General features: G+C 42.6%; 1 protein-coding gene across 2 annotated transcripts in view; it reads right to left on the reverse strand.

Moving 5' to 3' along the window:
* Positions 1–2,285: 2,285 nt before the first annotated feature.
* The window catches only part of LOC126183229 (multiple inositol polyphosphate phosphatase 1), a 235,207-nt gene continuing 218,524 nt past the window's right edge, over positions 2,286–18,968 (reverse strand). The window contains exons 10-11 of one of the 2 annotated variants that reach the window (XM_049925017.1): positions 17,172–17,381; positions 2,286–2,875 (exon numbers count right to left, since the gene is read on the reverse strand). In XM_049925017.1, coding sequence (XP_049780974.1) covers positions 2,719–2,875; positions 17,172–17,381 — 367 coding nt within the window. In that variant the 3' untranslated portion in view covers positions 2,286–2,718. The remainder of the gene's footprint in view (positions 2,876–17,171; positions 17,382–18,968) is intronic. The other variant, XM_049925026.1, reaches the window with a different exon arrangement.

Below are 18,968 nucleotides of genomic sequence, written 5' to 3' on the forward strand. Positions count from 1 at the left end.
TTCTGTTATGCCAGCACAGGTACAGTTGCTCGCTGCAGGCACGCATGTGAGCCCCCACCAACCACCTTCGTTGCTGCCAAGAATATTACGAGTGGAAGCAAAGCTTGCCCAGAGGGCCAACAACCAATGTATTGCAGTCGATCAATAAATGTTGTTCTTCCGTCATCAGGTTCCATCTGTGGACACACACGCACACCCTCCTCCTCACGCCCAGCAGAGAACCCACATTCGTATCTGGGGATGTGCGGTGGAGCCTCATGCCTATTAACATGGTGTCAGGAAGACTGCTGAGGCATTGTGTGGGATGGACCACATGGAGTTAGGTGTCAGCAGCATGCAGCACCTACAGCTACGGTGTGCGACGCAGCAAAGGAAGCGAAAGCCAATTTCATTTTATGTTGGTTTGTCCCTTTACCCGTCTTTCGCCGGAATCATTTTTGTATTCTTTGGGTATACTTTTCTTTTGATTAAGTTGTAGTCACTGTGAAGGAATTTTCAGCTGCTGAGGCTATTGAACAACTTAGGCATCACGTAGATGAATTACAAATAGAGGTAAATGAGCTCAGAGTGGTGGAGGTGGAACAGGCACATCCCAACGCACCCATCCTAGATGGCACTGCTGCAGGAATGGTTACCCCATTTTCAGGGACACAGGGGGAAGACGTTTTTATATTTTCTCACAATTTGACCCCAGGCACCAAATTCTTGGGCTAGAGTAAAGAGCATTTATTACATCTTGTTACAAAGAAGTTAACGAGGGAAGCTAGAGCACATGTCATGTGTAATAAGAAACTGAGGGAGGCTACATCTTTTGGTGGGCCTCAGGTTTTCATTTCTTCTTAGGAAGTTAACGATAAAGGCATCATAATTCATCACCAGTAACAGTATTGTGCAGGAACGCTCAATGAGTGACCTGATGATGTTCAAGCAAAACTGCAATAAAAGTCACTCTGTTGATATTTATTGTTTTGAATTAGAGCAAGCAGTACTCTGACATGACTTCTGAATCTTGCCTGTTGAATGCAAATGTTGCTTGATGGTTAAATGGTAATACATCACTTATATCAGTAGTTGAGACTTCTTTAATGTGGAAAATCATTCATGCCAGAACGATCTTTGTTAAAACAAGAATATCTTTTTCTGGCATATTTTTCCCAAAAGCACTCGCTCCACACGCAATTCAAATCTTTCGAGCTGCCTCCTCTGCATTCACCCCTCTGCTATACCAAAAGTACATACTCACACACAATTCAAATCTTTCGAGCTGCTACCTCTGCATTCACCCCTCTGCTATACCAAAAGTACATACTATGTTGTAGATGTTACACCTTTTTCCACTTGCGACCCAATTTTAAAAAGTTTAACCATAGTTCACAATTTTCAAGTATGAAAAATCCAATACTTAACTGCAAGATGATAACTAGTACTTCAAATTCGAAAATGACAGTTGATACAGACACTGATAGCATCCCACTGCATCCACCTGGGTGGCGCCCGATTTCAGGCGGCAGATGGCGTCTGGCCGATGGCCAGTAGCTAGCCCCTGCAGCACGAGGAATCACTACGAGCTGTCCTGCAGAATTGTTTTTGGATGTACTTGTTATTAATGGTGGGTAGAATGTGAAGCGAATTATCTTCCATGTTCAATCAGACTCATAACTTTAGACGAGGGCCAAAATATGCTAAAAAGAAAAAGATACAGTTGGACGCAAACACTCGAATATAAGTTTAGAATGCACAATGATTACCACTAGACCATGGGCTCATACAGCCTGACAACATCTCGAAAGTAGACAACATTTCCTCCTGACACTTCCACATCAAACAGTGTTGCCAGATTGTGTAGAGGGCCGGACTTAGCATTGTCCGGGACGTTCGGTTTTATTTGTCACCTTAAGTGAACGACTCGGACTTAGTCTCTGTGGTGGTCGGCCGGTGGCCAGTTTTTATGTCTAAGACTGTATATACATAATATATTTTAAGAACCTTCCAGAAATGATACATACTATGTAATTGTTGGTGGTTGGGTTTGAGCTGGTAGAAGATGCTCCCATCATTTAACATTTTTCTTGCCAATTGCAAAGGACTATGAAATGGGAGTTCCACATTTTGTGTTTTTGTACAATGTGTGGAGCATATGTAAGTGTGTCAGACTGACATGCATACCTGAACAATGGGACACACATATTGGAACAACAAATAAAATTTTGAACACAGTCCCAAATTGACACTAGTTTATAAACTGACAGATGTGTATAGCAGTCCGTACTGCTACAATGTAAATGCCTGAAATACATTTTCTCACAAAATAATATACTTAAACACACACAGCTCCAAAATTGCGCTGTTGCTATTGTTGCACTCTTGTAGCATTTGACTGCATAATTCTGACAGTGCTGACACAGACATTATGAATTACTCATTAGAAACCACTCAACTCTGTTAATTGTGGTACTAAACAATAATAAAATGAAAATGGATTTACAGTTTCATCACACATTCTTATTGGTTACTGAAATAGAAATAACAATGAAAAATATGTATGAAAATCTATTTCTCTTTACAGAAAATATACCAATTTGTGTGTTTCAAATACAGAATTTATAAAATAGCAATCTGAATATATTTAAGGTTTACACAGATAAATCTGTCACAATCATTTAGTCATTTCTAAAAATATACAAAAATATATTGTTGAACTTATGGATAATGGTTGTATCACAGTGCACACATCTCCAGGAAGTTGCAGTTCTCAAGGCTCTCACTATAAAGTTGTCTAAACAGTGCTACAGGGCACAGAAGATCTTGTGGGCATCCTGGGAGAACAACTGGTCGCTCTTGATGCAGTGTCATCAACTTGGCTTCATTCCCACACCTGTCATGAAGGCCAAAACATTCAGTGTCTACAAATTATCATTATAATTCTTACATTGTGTTAGATGTCATGCTCATATGGGTATACCAAAAGCTTCCCAAATCTACATGCATATTTCATTTAACTGGATACAGAAAAAAATCTACTCACCAAGCAGGGGCAGAACACACACACAAAAAACTGTTGTAATTGGCAACCTTTCAGAGCCAGTGGTTCCTTCTTCAGGCAGAAGTATTGAAGGGGAAGGAAGAAGGGTGAAGAAAAAGGACTAGAGAGGTCTAGAAAAAGAGGTAGATTTTGGGAAAGTCACCCAGAACTGCACGTCAGGGAAGTCTTACTGTACGGGAAGAGAAGTAAAGACATTGTTGGGGACTGCATCAAACGAGATTTGAAAACCTGAGTGCTTAAATGTGTACGACAGGGTAATATGAAAGACAGAGATTACTACCAAAACATCGTGCATGAGTTAATAAGTGTGAAAAGGTAAGTGCACTGTACATAACAGAGGTGGGAGGGAGGTGGTGAAAAACAGACAAGAAAGACAGTGAAAGATGTAGAAAACGGAGTGAAGCAAAGGGTAGCTACAGTGAAAAAATGCTGAGAAGGAAGAAATTAACATAAATTAAGGCCAGGTGGGTGGACATTTTGTAGTGTTAGTTCCCATCTGCGGAGTTCAGGGAAATTGGTGTCTGTGGGAAGAATCCAGATGGTGCATACGTTGAAACAGACATCGAGGTCACAAATGTCATGTTGTAGAGCAAGCTCTTCAATAGTATATTCCATTGTTGGGGACTGCATCAAACGAGATTTGAAAACCTGAGTGCTTAAATGTGTACGACAGGGTAATATGAAAGACAGAGATTACTACCAAAACATCGTGCATGAGTTAATAAGTGTGAAAAGGTAAGTGCACTGTACATAACAGAGGTGGGAGGGAGGTGGTGAAAAACAGACAAGAAAGACAGTGAAAGATGTAGAAAACGGAGTGAAGCAAAGGGTAGCTACAGTGAAAAAATGCTGAGAAGGAAGAAATTAACATAAATTAAGGCCAGGTGGGTGGACATTTTGTAGTGTTAGTTCCCATCTGCGGAGTTCAGGGAAATTGGTGTCTGTGGGAAGAATCCAGATGGTGCATACGTTGAAACAGACATCGAGGTCACAAATGTCATGTTGTAGAGCAAGCTCTTCAATAGTATATTCCGAGTTGCCAGTATATAGCCTCTGCCTATGCCCATTCAACCTAATTGATAATTTGGTGTTAGTCATGCCAATGTAGAATGCCAAACGGTGTTTACATAACAGTTGGTATATGACATGTCGTTTCACAGGTGGCTTTCCCTTTGATAGTATATGTTTCGCCAGTTACAGGGCTGGTATAGGTGGTGGTAGGAGGATGCGTAGGACAAGTCTTGCAGTGGAGACAGTCACAGAGGTAGGAGCCATAGGTTAGGGAGATGAGTGCAAAAGGAGCATAGGGTCTGTCAAGATTATTGCGGAGATTGGAAGGGCGACGAAAAACTATTCTAGGTGTGGTGGGCAAAATTTCAGACATAATGGATCTCATTTCACAGCATGATTTTAGGAAGTCATGGCCCTGTCAAAGTTGGTGATTAACACATTCCAGACAAGGATAATACTGAGCCACCAATGGTGTGCTTGCTCCAAAGCTGTTATGTGGAGGGATCAGCAGAACCAGATTGGATGTGATGGCTCGGGAAATATGCTTTTTAACTAGGATGGTGGGGTAAATATGTGCAGTGAAGGCTGGGGTGAGAATAGTTGTGTACTTCTGTAAAGAATTTGCATCCAAACAAATACATTTGGCCCGGATACCAAGGCTGTATGGGAGGGAATGTTTGACTGGAAAGGATGGCAACTGTCAAAATGTAAGTACTGTTGTTTGTTGGTTGGTTTAAGATGGACGGAAATGTGTAGCTGGCCTTCACTGAGGACGAGATCAACGTCAAGGAAAGTGGCATGGGATTCGGAATAGGACCATATGAAATTTAACTGGGAGAAGGTATTCAGAGTTTCCAGGGATTTTAGCAGGTCAGCCTCACCATGCGTCCATATGGTAAAGATGTCATCAATGTATCTAAACCAAACCAGGGGCTGAAGACTTGTGGAGCCCAGGAAAGCTGCCTCCAAGCGACCCATGAAAAGGTTGGCATAGGAAAGAGCCATCCTGGTTCCCATGGCAGTACCCCTGATCTGTTTATCCATCTGCTGCTCAAAGGTGAAGTAGTTATTGGTAAGTATAAAGTTTATTAAGCTGAGTAGGAAGGATGTCATAGGTTTCAAATCAGGTGAGCACTGACTGAGGAAATGTTCTGCGGCAGACAGAACATGTATGTTGGGGGATGTTTATATACACGGAGGTGGCATCAATGGTGACAAGCAAGGTGTGTGGTGGGAGTGGGACAGGCATGGATTTCAGATGATCTAGGAAATGATTGGTATCTTTGATGTATGAGGGCAGTCTTTGTACTATGGGTTGCAGGTGTTGATCAACTAAGACAGATATACATCTGGTGGGAGCTTTGAAGCCAGCAACTATACAAAAGATCGGTGAGTCACAACACTTTTCCTCCCCTTTGAATTTTTTGCACTGGTCTTGATGGAGGTGGCCTGTAGATTGCTAATGTACATAGGTGTTGTTTAACTGGCCGTAAAGTCTCGAGGAGGAGGCTTCCCGTACGGACGGAAGTGTCCCAGATGATAACGGGTCAAGATGACAGGAGACATGGGGGTCAAATCTGCTGGGGCCCCGTGCCCCAATCTGCCCACACCGAGCGAGGTGGCGCAGTGGTTAGACACTGGACTCGCATTCGGGAGGACGACGGTTCAATCCCGCGTCCGGCCATCCTGATTTAGGTTTTCCGTGATTTCCCTAAATCGCTCCAGGCAAATGCCGGGATGGTTCCTTTCAAAGGGCACGGCCGACTTCCTTCCCCGTCCTTCCCTAATCCGATGAGACCGATGACCTCGCTGTCTGGTCTCCTTCCCCAAAACAACCAACCAACCCAATCTGCCCATTGCGGCAAGTCCGGTTGTTATAACAACATGGGTGATGTGTCGGCATCCGTAGGAGAAGGAGGCGAGTAGAGTTGCTCTAACAGATGATGGTCATCTGGTTCCTGCACGGGCGCGTCTCCTGGTGGCATCAGTTCTTGTGCTAGCACAGAGATGATGGTGAGAGGACTGCGTTGTGAGTAATGAGAGATTCCAGGATCCCGAGCGTCAGGTAGAGCCGAAGGTGGTGTAGCAGCATTCAGAACAGGCGTTGCCGGCACACGAGGCCAAAGCTGGTCCGAATGATGCACTTCAACACCTGTGTCCATCTGGATTTCATACAGGCATCAGCCACAGTGTCGTAAGATGTGGCCAGGACTCCATTTTGGCCACCTGCCATACCCCCGTACCCATACTAGGTCGCCGGCGATGAACCAGCCAAGCAAAGGCACCCGCGGCCATGAGGTGGAAGGCCGCAGAAGATGAAGTAGCGTGCGGGGCTGTCGGCCATGTAAGAGCTCAACCGGGCTGTAGTCGTCCATGGGAATGAAACGCTAAGAAGCCAGAAATCAGCAGCAGAAGAAGTCAGGAGTTTCCTCATTTGAGCCTTACATGTGCGGACCGGTCGTTCAGCCTCACCGTTTGACTGTGGATGGAACGGAGGGGCCGTGACATTCATGATGCCGTGACGGGCACAAAAATCCGCAAAATCGGAAGAGGCAAATTGTGGACCATTATCAGTAACAAGAGTAGAGGGAAGGCCTTCCAAAGAGAAAATGCGAGCTAGAGTATTGGTGGTTGGCGCGGTGGTAGGCGACATGCAACGGACAATGAAAGGAAAGTTAGAGTAGGCGTCAATAACGAGAAGCCAATAAGTACCTAAAAAAGGTCCTACGAAGTCAGCATGAATACGCTCCCAGGTCTTCTCAGGCAGAGGCCACGGTGACAAAGATGACTTAGGGGCGATGGCCTGTGACGCACAAGGGCCGCAGGCAGTGACCACGTGTGCAATTTCAGAGTCGATGCCGGGCCAGTACACATGACGGCGTGCCAGAGATTTTATGCGAGAGACACCCCAATGCCCACGGTGAAGGAGGCGCAAGACCGAAGCACGCAAAGACGCAGGTACCACAACACGCGGCGAAACATTGTCGGTGGAAAGGAGGATAACACCATCCCTAGCTGTGAGGTGGTAACGCAAAGTGTAGTAGTTCCGCAACGGATCAGAAGTCTTAGCGGACGGATGATCTGGCCAACCCTTCTGAATACAGCATAAAACCCAGGAGAGGGTAGGATCAGAATCCGTAGCAGCCGCCAGCCGGTCCCCGGTGATAGGGAACCTGTCCACAACCCGCAGCACGGCAACATCCAGGTGAAAACACAAAAGTTCGTTCCTATCGAATGCCAGATCAGGACCCATGGGAAGGCGAGACAGTGCATCAGCATTCGCATGTTGAGCCATCGGCTGGAAATGAATCTCATAATTGAAACGAGACAAGTAAAGAGCCCAACGCTGGAGGCGGTGTGCAGCCTTGTCGGGAAGTGACGTTGATGGATGAAACAAGGAAACAAGTGGTTTGTGGTCCGTAACAAGATGAAATTTGGATCCATAGAGAAAAACACCAAACTTGTGAAGAGCATAAATAATGGCCAAAGCTTCTTTTACAATTTGAGAATACTTTCATTGGGCATCTGTGAGCGTTTTAGAGGCATAAGCAATAGGTTGTTCAGAACCATCAGAAAAACGGTGTGCAAGGACTGCACCAACCCTGTATTGAGAGGCGTCCGTGGCAAGAACAAGATGTTGGCCAGGTCAGTAAGTAGCCAGGCACGGGGCCTGTTTCAGCATAGTCTTCAATTTCTGGAAAGCCACATCGCATGACGCTGACCAGTGAAAGGGCCGCGTTTTTATGCAACAGGTAATGTAAAGGCTGAGCCACCGAAGCAGCAGACGGTAATAACCTGTGATAGTATGCTATTTTCCCCAAGAAGGCCTCCAGTTCCTTAACAGATGTAGGGCAAGGAAGGGCATCGATCACAGTGACAGTTTGCTGAAGCGGACGAATACCATCCCGAGACAGTTGAAACCCCAAGTACGTGATAGATGCCTGAAAAAATTTTGATTTCTGAAGATTACACTTAAGACCGGCAGTCTGTAAGACATGAAAAAGTGTGCGGAGATTCTGAAATGTTCTTCAGTGGTGGAGCCAGTGACAACAATGTTGTCCATGTAATTTATACACCCAGGGACAGGGAGCAACAATTGTTCCAAGAATTGCTGAAAGAGAGCAGGGGTGCTGGCAACCCCAAATGACAATCGTTGGTATTGATAGAGGCCGAAAGGCGTGTTAAGGACCAGGAACTGCCGGGAAGCAGCGTCAAGAGGAAGTTGATGATAAGCTTCTGACGGATCAAGTTTAGAAAAATACTGGCCTCCATCAAGTTTAGTGAACAATTCTTCAGGTTGTGGCATAGGGTAAGTGTCGATGAGGCACTGAGAATTTATGGTGGATTTGAAATCTCCACAGAGATGAATATCACCATTGGGCTTAGCAACAACAACGACAGGAGAGGACCACTCACTGGAAGTGACAGGAAGCAAGAGCCCTGAAGCAGTGAGATGATCCAGCTCCCGTTTGACCTGATCACGAAGGGCCACAGGAATGGGCCGAGCCCAAAAAAACTTAGGCCGAGCAGTGGGTTTGAGCGTGATATGAGCTTCAAAGTCATTTGCACGGCCTAACCCAGGAGAAAAAAGGGACAAAAATGTCGTCAACAAGGAATCCAATTGAGCATAAGGAATAGCATCAGAGACGATATTGACAGAGTCATCTATGGAGAACCCAAAAACGCGAAAGGCTTTGAAACCAAAGATTTTCCGCATTACTACGTTACTATGGTCGACCACAAATATGGGAACAGCGTGACGGATTTGTAAGATACCTCAGCATCAAATTGTCCCAAGAGAGAAATCTTCTGTTTGTTGTACGTCCGTAATTGCCTAGTGACAAGTGATAGGATTGGAGAACCCAACTGAAGATACGTTTGAGAATTGATGATAGTGGCAGCAGAACCAGTATCCACCTGCATGCGAACATCCCGACCAAGTTTTTGGACAGTGATGAATAACTTCCCTGAAAGGGAAGAAGTACCATTGACAGACAACACACAAGCAAAATCATTGTCACGTTCATGAACATCAGGTATGCGGTCGGATTTGCAAACGGATGACACATGACCCTTCTTTTTGCATTTGTGACACACGGCCCAACATTGGGGACAATCCTCCTGTGAATGTTTCGTAAAATACCACGGACATGAAGGAAGCTGCCGTGGGTTTTGCTGTAGTTTCTTAGAGGTTTGTTTACGGTTAGGCTGAGGCTGCGCTTGGGAGCATACTGCAGCCACGTCGGCCGGCAGGGACACGCCGCATGCTTCAACAGCACACAGAGGTTGTACTTCCCCGATGTCACCCCATGCCTCTATTTGCGCTCCAGCAGCATGAGAAATTTCAAAAGACTGAGTGATGGATAGGACTTCATCTAGAGTCGGATTTGCCAACTGAAGGGCATGTTGCCTAACTTCTTTGTCGGGCGCCGACCGGATAATAGCATCCCATACCATGGAATCAGCGTAGGATTCTTTGTGAACATCAGTAACAAATTGACACTTTCGAATGAGGCCGTGAAGTTCAGCAGCCCAAGCGCGATAGGATTGATTTGGTTGTTCTTGACAACAATAAAAGGCAACACGAGAGGCTACCACATGCATATGCTTTTGAAAATATATGGACAGAAGTGAGCACAATTCAGCAAAGGACAAAGACGCAGGATCTTTCAAAGGAGCCAATTGCGACAACAACCGATACGTTTGATGTGAAATCCATGAAAGGAACAGAGACTTACATGTTTGTTCGTCCGCAACATGAAATGACAAGAAGTGCTGCTGAAGAGGTTTTTCATAATCAGACCAGTCTTCCACCATCTCGTTGTAAGGAGGAAAAGGAGGTAGAGACAACGATGAGAGACGCCCCGCATTGGATGCCGCAACGAAATCACAAATCGCAGGTGTGAGAAGCGTTTGCTGTTCAATGAGACCTTGCAATAGTTGCTCTAAGGTAGCCATAGAAACCTGTGGGTCAACAATGAAACAGAAAAATTCACTACCTCGTCGCCAAATGTTATAATGTCAAGTTGAACAAATATATTTCAAGGATGACACAATACATGTAAGTCACAGATCAAGTAAACAAAGTATGACATGTGTACACTGTAACAGTCAAATCAGCACGGAGTCCAAGTCTAGCGGCTGCTAGCTGGCTGGCCGCTTAGGTGGTGCTGCTGTTGCATGGCTGGCAGACAGCGCCGCATGTAGAGGATGCGCGTAACTGCGCGGCAGCACTTTGAAAGATCGGCGAGTCACAACAATTACGTGTGAAGGAAAGTAGGTCCTTCATCAAAACAGCATGATCAAATGCAGGTTCAGGGCTGAAAGTGAGGTCCTTAGACAATACAGATAATTCAGGAGGGGAGAGTGCTTTGTTGAGAGGTTAAGGGCACTGTACTGTTGTGACCGGTTCTTGGGATTATGTGTTATTCTTGGTCTGGGAGGCAGTGGTGAAGGCTGTGGGGTGCTGAAGAGGTTGGCCAAGTTCGGTTCATAGGAGAGGAGTGGTGTTTGATGGTATAGCTGTTGAGGGAGTTGCAGAGGGACGGGAAGGGAAATACCACTGTTCAGGTAGTTTTGGAGAAGATGGGACAGCTTTCTGAGGTGAAGTCTGGCATGTCGTTGCAGTTTGATTTTCTCTATCCAATTAAATAATTTTGTCAGTTATTGATCTTTTCATTGTTACATATGTGAATTTTGTAATTCAGGATGTATACGTGGACAAGGAAAAAAAATTCCCGGATTTTTCCCGGATTTCGCGGTTAAAAATACACTTTCTCCAGGATGAAAACACACTTTTTCCGTGTTATTAAGTGACAGTACCGGGTGATCAAAAAGTCAATATAAATTTGAAAACTGAATAAATCACAGAATAATGTAGATACAGAGGTACAAATTGACACAAATGCTTGGAATGACATGGGGTTTTATAAGAACCAAAAAAATACAAATGTTCAAAAAATGTCTGACAGATGGTGCTTCATCTGATCAGAATAGCAATAATTAGCATAACAAAGTAAGACAAAGCAAAGATGATGTTCTTTATAGGAAATGCTCAATACATCCACCATCATTCCTCAACAATAGCTGTAGTCGAGGAATAATGTTGTGAGCAGCACTGTAAAGCATGTCTGGAGTTATGGTGAGGCATTGGCGTCGAATGTTCTCTTTCAGTATCCCTAGAGATGTCGATCGATCACGATACACTTGCGACTTCAGGTAATCCCAAAGCCAATAATCGCACGGGCTGAGGTCTGGAGACCTGGGAGGCCAAGCATGACGAAAGTGGCGGCTGAGCACACGACCATCACCAAACGATGCACAGAAGAGATCTTTCACACGTCTAGCAATATGGGGTGGTTCTAATAAAACCCCATGACATTCCAAGCATGTGTGTCAATTTTTACCTCTCTATCTACATTATTCCGTGGTTTATTAAGTTTTCAAATTTATACTGACTTTTTGATCAACCGGTATATTTTCCCTCAGAACTATAAAACTTATCAATCCTTTGAATGGTTATGTTTTTATACACAGGCGTAGAATTTCCCGGCACTTTAGAAAACAAAACTCAGGGAAGAAAACCCCTTTTGGAAAGATTTTTTATGTGCAGCAACAACATGTACACTGCATATTTTTGTATTACGAAAGTATAAATTTGAATTCCACCAAACACCGCATGTTACTTTCCGAACCATTGTAATCGAGATTGAGATGCGCTTTTGTAAGCCAGTCATAGCTCATGTCACGTGGTCCCGCCAGTCGATTACGGTGGTTATGTAGACCACAGGACACATGATGTAGTCAGCTAATAGCAACATCACTGTTAAGTAGTGCGTACACACAAACAGGAAAAGTTAATGTTTTAAATTAATATACATAGTGTTTCTACACGAAAAGCAAAGATTTCACATATAATATTGGTCTCTAGGGTTAATAAGCTGCAAGAGAAGCTAAACTTTCACATATAATGTTGATCTTTATTGCACGTGTTACACTTTAACATATATCAGACAAATGTGCCAGTAAAAGTTTTAGCTGAGTCCAACGACTTGTCATCAAAGTTTTCCACAAATAAATTAGCTACTGCAGAGGAGAGCGAGCTTCCCGTAGCACTGCATCAATTTGCTCATAATAACGACATGAATGACTGATCTGAGTTCGAAATGGCTCGTCATCAAATGCTCTGTCATTTAAGAAATTCATCGTACATTCTCACACGTAGTTCAGCCTGCGTAAAAGGAAATTTACTTTGAAAGAAACACTTTTCGAACCATCATTCGCAATATTTTCCCCTGACCTGTTAGAAATAGGTTTGTTTCAGCAGTCGTCAGAGAGCGCCAGATAACAGGCGCCACAACGCTTTGGCAGCTGCTATGACACAGGAAGCCTGTATGTTCGTACGTGTAAAACATTAAAAGATCTTACATTATGTCATAAAAGAAACAACACATCAGAGGATAATCCAAGAGTATCGGAATTTCATGAACCACGCTAAAATGGCACATTTAAAGTGTATACTTAAAGAGCACATTCGTATATCCAGATTCCCATTGAAGTAGGCCTCGATCTGATATTAAGCTTTTCAGTGTGGGCTTCGGGATGGAAATTTTCTTGGAGTACCAGTACTGTATTAACTCATTTTTTGATTCTTTATTATGGCATAATGCCATACGTGCTAAAAGAGGAAAATGTGCATTTGAAATGCAGCGAGCAGTTGAAATTAGCCAATAGTGTGGAAGTAAAAACTTCATTTCAAACACATTGACTGCCTCAGCGTAAAAAGTTAATAAAAACCAAATTTCTTTAGCAAACCGACAAAAATAACTTCATTGTTTTACAAGGCGATTAATGCAGGACTGTCAGAAACGTGGAAATAAAATAAAATCTGACACTAATAACATATATTAGCCTACTGTGATTACCGTATTTACTCGAATCTAAGCCGCACTTTTTTTCCGGTTTTTGTAATCCAAAAAACCGCCTGCGGCTTAGAATCGAGTGCAAAGCAAGCGGAAGTTCTGAAAAATGTTGGTAGGTGCCGCCACAACTAACTTCTGCCGTCGAATATATGTAGCGCTACACAAACATGCTTTGTGGGCACAAAGATAAATACTGGCGCCAAAACCTTTTTTTTTTTTTTTCTCGCTGCATTTTCATACATTGTCCAACGACGTAAATACAAATTCCGTATTGTTCATCTTCGAATGTAGCGGAATTTCAATGTACTACGAAAATCCGACTGGCAAGACTGTTAGGGATGTTTGTCAATATGGCCAACTCTACGTTCCGAGTTTTTTCCTACCCGTGAGAAGAGATGGTTGCTAATAGGAACCTGATGAAATGTGAATCACATGCAGTATTCTCTTCACCATAAAAATAATACGAAAATAAACATTTTGCCATGTATTCTTTCGTGTTTGCTGCTATCTCATTTAAATCCTGTCTGCCTAATAAACTACGAAACTAGAGTGAGACAACAGCAAACGCGGAAGAATATACGTATCGTGTCATGTTTATATTCGTATTATTCTTATGCCTAATAGTGATATAGTCAGAAATGAAGCACGGCAACTGACGATTTTAAATGTAAGATGACTAATTTCTGTGCAGAATTTGATGTACTAAAGAAGCGGCCGCAAAGATTTTCAAGCGGAGAAAAATTTGCGCCTAACTCTCGTTCAGGACATGTTCTATCATACGCAGTCTATTATTTGGTTCTTGTTGATCATTATCAAAGAAAGCAGTAGTGTAAGTAACAACAAACTGCAGTCTCTGGCCATTGTTTCGCAAATGAGACGATTCCTCTTTTTTTTAAAAAAAAAAAAAAAAAAAAAGCGGCGGTAGCGCGCACAAAAGCAAGTCATGCCGCGAGCGGCGACAGGCCGTAAACACGCACTATCAGAATGCGACAAACAATGCATGACACAGTACAGTAATGCATTTTCAGCTTAGAGTGACGTAAACACCTATAACAAAGAAAACGGCACTTATCAGATCAAAGCAAAATAAGCAATCGATTCAAACCAGACGAAGCACGTGAAAAAGGAAGGGTATCCGTATAAATACGGACGGAGCGCCTGACGCATAGCAATGGCTACCTGGTAAAGCTTAACTGCTAAGCTTACGACTCGAACCAAACTACTGTAGCTGTATCGTCTTTCATTCGACCTAAATTGTGTCTCATATTACAATGGACCAACTTTGTTTCGATTTGGAGGTGCGGCCAAAAAACTTTTCTCTCCCCTTGAATTTCGAGTCTCAAATTTCAGGTGCGGCTTAGATTCGGGAAATATTTTTTTCCTTAATTTCGAGTCTCATTTTTCAAGTGCGGCTTAGATTCGAGTGCGGCTTAGATTCGAGTAAATACGGTATGTGAATGTATTTTAATTCACTTGCTAGTTCCCGGCCACAGAAATCCGTTTTGTTTTCATTTGAAGTGAGAGCAGTAATCGAAGAGGAAACAGCAAAATCACTAAACGTAAACATGGGTCACGTGGAGACTATACACTTCCCCACTATAACTGCTCTGCGCATCAACCTTGGATCTATGATATTTCCGAACCAGGGCAATACTAAGATAGTGGCATCCCCCCCCCCTTTCCCCCTACCTCATGTGTTTGAGATAAAACGTCAAAAATTAAAAAAAAATTGTGTTTTCAATAATATGTTCCTTTTGTAGCACACATCTTTCTGGAGAGTCTGATACATAAAACATACATGTTCGAGGAAATATAAGACATGTTATTTGGTCTTAAGTGTGCCAGAGTGCAGTGCCACCCCTCTTCACACAGCATGTATTTCGCTCTGTGGATTTGAAACGTGTATATTTTGTACTGGATGCCATCAAACTATATTTAGGACAGTGGAAATTAAAATATGTCCTGTGGCGCCTCTCCTGCTCCCAGTTGCCCAGTTTGACATCCTGCCTTTTAAAAAAAGAGAGAGAAAGAGAGAGAGAGAGAGAGAGAACTCGCACTTTGTAATCCGGGAGAAGAAGAACTCTTCAGAAAATTTGCACTCTTTATTGCCTGTTAGCTAATTACTTTCTATTTTGGGTGACACAGAATTAAATATAGGACACATTAAACCAGTTAAGACAAGAGACAGTCAAGACAGTACACATTTCTTTAATCCTTAGTTCCTAGCACTGGATTCTCTCTACTCTTGCTACAGCTTTACATGGCATGCTTTCCTTTCTGCGAAAGAATCTGTTACCTCATCAAAGTTCATCAAACGTTTTGCTACATGAAAAATCGAAATATCGTTGTCTAATACTGCATAAGCTGTTAATACAATAGTACCCAAGACTTGTATGGTTTCTTGATCTGATTATGTCTATTTTGTCACTGTCTGCTAGATAAATCAAAATAGGCCTTTCTAACACTGCAGAAATTGTAACACACACCAAATAAACGAGATTGTTTTGGCACAAATGTTCATTTTTTCAACACAACAGAATATAATTCACGAAGACCGACATAAAATGCCTATTAGGCCTTCTACAAGCAAAAAGCTTTATGTTAGAAAATAGTTTCACATTTCATTCATTATGCTCCAGTTTCTCGAGCATGAGATCGAAAAGTAGTAGTATGAGAATTTTATATATATTTGGAATCGGCATATTCTTCCCTAGTTTCTGTAATGTCACAGTTTCTTATCATTCTTCGTTCTAACAAACAATCTTGTCATGACTAATTCTGGAACTATTCCTGCCTTTGTCAAAACTTATTCGCCGGTTAACTTCACTAACGCCGCCAGAATCACTGGTTTACTTATCCCTGATTATTCTCCAGTTAGGCGTTGTTATGTTCGTACAAACCATTTTCCGCGCTACTTCCAGAACAGAACTTAAGCGGCTGGTAGATGGGGACTGTACAACTGGCCCTTACTAGCGTAATGATTTGACAAAATTTCATTTTCTTGGATACACCGAGAAGCTAATACGTAATCTTTCTTACCTGTTATTCCTGTTGGTCGTTTATTACCACTCTGGTAGTCTGACTCTGTGGATCACAAACCCAATCAACAACATAATCAGACAGCGATTGGTGTTCACTCGTTCGGCTTTACTCTGCTCAGCTCGTACAGCCCAGTCCCCTTTTGCCTGCAGGGAAGTCTAGTTCTAGATGCGACTATGATTCCCCTGATAGACATCATGTACACTATGCACGCAATAAAAAATCAGCTTATGATTAATCCAGAAATCAACTTACAGAGTGTGTTCAAAAACCAACAAGGATGCATTTCAAAATAATATGAGTAATCGATAGACCAACGTGCACTGGATGCTAGCCACTTTGTGAAACAAGGTTTTTTTTCTCCTCAAGAATATGAATTTGCCCCCCCCCCCCCTCACAATTGTCGCCTGTGTCTCACACCTCAGTTTGCTGCCCCCCCCCCCCCCCAATACATCCGGGCCTGCTGCGCATGCGTGACTCTGGCAGCTAGGGTGCGCAAGTAAATTTTTTCCCGGTTGCATCTAGCTGCTTGCTGCGGCTGCTTACACAGCTACCGCCACATTTCTGTAGCCAGAAGGGGGAAAAGATACAACTCCTACGCCACTCAACTGCGCATGAGCATGAGCCCGCTCGTAACTGCTAAAATCAATCTAATATAAACAATTGTGATGTCACGCTCATTGGAGGCAATTTGTTGGTATGAAGCATTGCATAGTCTTCCTAAAGCCTTCAACACATTTTGCTGTTGACAAACACGTGTGTGAGCACTGTGTTTTGTTGTTGTATACGGCACATTTCCTTTGCAATTTATGTTTTATCTTCATATTTTTTCTCATTCACGTTTCATTGTAGCAGTATTATCCTTTGTTAGATTATCGATTCTTACCAGTCGAAATTATAAAAATTTAACTGAAACTAAAACAACGAAAAATTCCATGAATTCTAAAAAATTCCTGGGTTTTTCCCGGTTTTCTCCTGGATGAAAAAAATCCCAGGTTTTTCCCGGATCTCTCGGTTGTCCCAGGTCGTATACATCCTGTAATTCTTATTACTATACAACATTTTATATGAATAAACACTTTATTTCGCTACATCTGAATCAGATAATATGCCAAAACCACAAGAAATATCCAAATTAAAATCACTGTCATACTCACTGGAATAGAACAAATGCCAAATTAGAACCAAAGCTGTCAATTTTTCCAACACGCCACTTGCGCTGATCAGCCATTGAGTCATAGTTACTATGGAGCAAAACACCAGAATCCTTATATAGTCCTAGATGACACAGCAGTTTCAGCATGGTGCCAGAATGTGAAAAATAAACAACAGTTGTGTGTTGTCCACTTTCATTATCAGAGCTAGGCCTGAAACAAATAATGAAATGCACTTGAAATTAAAGAAGATGAAAATCAACTTAAGTCATCCCAAAAAGATTTCATTACTGAAATTCACTGATGAATCACACATCCCATAAATTGTCTAATGTCATATATTCAGCTCCATGATTATAATGTTGTTGTTGTGGTCTTCAGTCCTGAGACTGGTTTGATGCAGCTCTCCATGCTACTCTATCCTGTGCAAGCTTCTTCATCTCCCAGTACCTACTGCAACCTACATCCTTCTGAATCTGCTTAGTGTATTCATCTCTTGGTCTCCCTCTACGATTTTTACCCTCCACGCTGCCCTCCAATGCTAAAATTGTGATCCCTCGATGCCTCAGAACATGTCCTACCAACCGATCCCTTCTTCTAGTCAAGTTGTGCCACAAACTTCTCTTCTCCCCAATCCTATTCAATACCTCCTCATTAGTTACGTGATCTACCCACCTTATCTTCAGCATTCTTCTGTAGCACCACATTTCGAAAGCTTCTATTCTCTTCTTGTCCAAACTAGTTATCGTCCATGTCTCACTTCCATACATGGCTACACTCCACACAAATACTTTCAGAAACGACTTCCTGACACCTAAATCTATATTCGATGTTAACAAATTTCTCTTCTTGAGAAACGCTTTCCTTGCCATTGCCAGTCTACATTTTATATCCTCTCTACTTCGACCATCGTCAGTTATTTTGCTCCCCAAATAGCAAAACTCCTTTACTACTTTAAGTGTCTCATTTCCTAATCTAATACCCTCAACATCACCAGACTTAATTCGACTACATTCCATTATCCTCGTTTTGCTTTTGTTGATGTTCATCTTATATCCTCCCTTCAAGACACTATCCATTCCGTTCAACTGCTCTTCCAAGTCCTTTGCTGTCTCTGACAGAATTACAATGTCATCGGTGAACCTCAACGTTTTTATTTCTTCTCCATGGATTTTAATACCTACTCCGAATTTTTCTTTTGTTTCCTTTACTGCTTGCTCAATATACAGATTGAATAACATCGGGGAGAGGCTACAACCCTGTCTCACTCCTTTCCCAACCACTGCTTCCCTTTCATGCCCCTCGACTCTTATAACTGCCATCTGGTTTCTGTACAAATTGTAAATAGCCTTTCGCTCCCTGTATTTTACCCCTGCCACCTTCAGAATTTGAAAGAGAGTATTCCAGTCAACATTGTCAAAACCTTTCTCTAAGTCTACAAATGCTAGAAACGTAGGTTTGCCTTTTCTTAATCTTTCTTCCAAGATAAGTCGTATGGTCAGTATTGCACACGTGTTCCAACATTTCTACGGAATCCAAACTGATCTTCCCCGAGGTCGGCTTCTACCAGTTTTTCCATTCGTCTGTAAAGAATTCGCGTTAGTATTTTGCAGCTGTGACTTATTAAACTGATTGTTCGGTAATTTTCACATCTGTCAACACCTGCTTTCTTTGGGATTGGAATTATTATATTCTTCTTGAAGTCTGAGGGTATTTCGCCTGTCTCATACATTGTGCTCACCAGATGGTAGAGTTTTGTCATGACTGGCTCTCCCGAGGCCATCAGTAGTTCTAATCGAA

This window comes from Schistocerca cancellata, chromosome 1 (genome assembly GCF_023864275.1).
Source record: "Schistocerca cancellata isolate TAMUIC-IGC-003103 chromosome 1, iqSchCanc2.1, whole genome shotgun sequence".
In the NCBI taxonomy this organism is placed as follows: domain Eukaryota; kingdom Metazoa; phylum Arthropoda; class Insecta; order Orthoptera; family Acrididae; genus Schistocerca; species Schistocerca cancellata.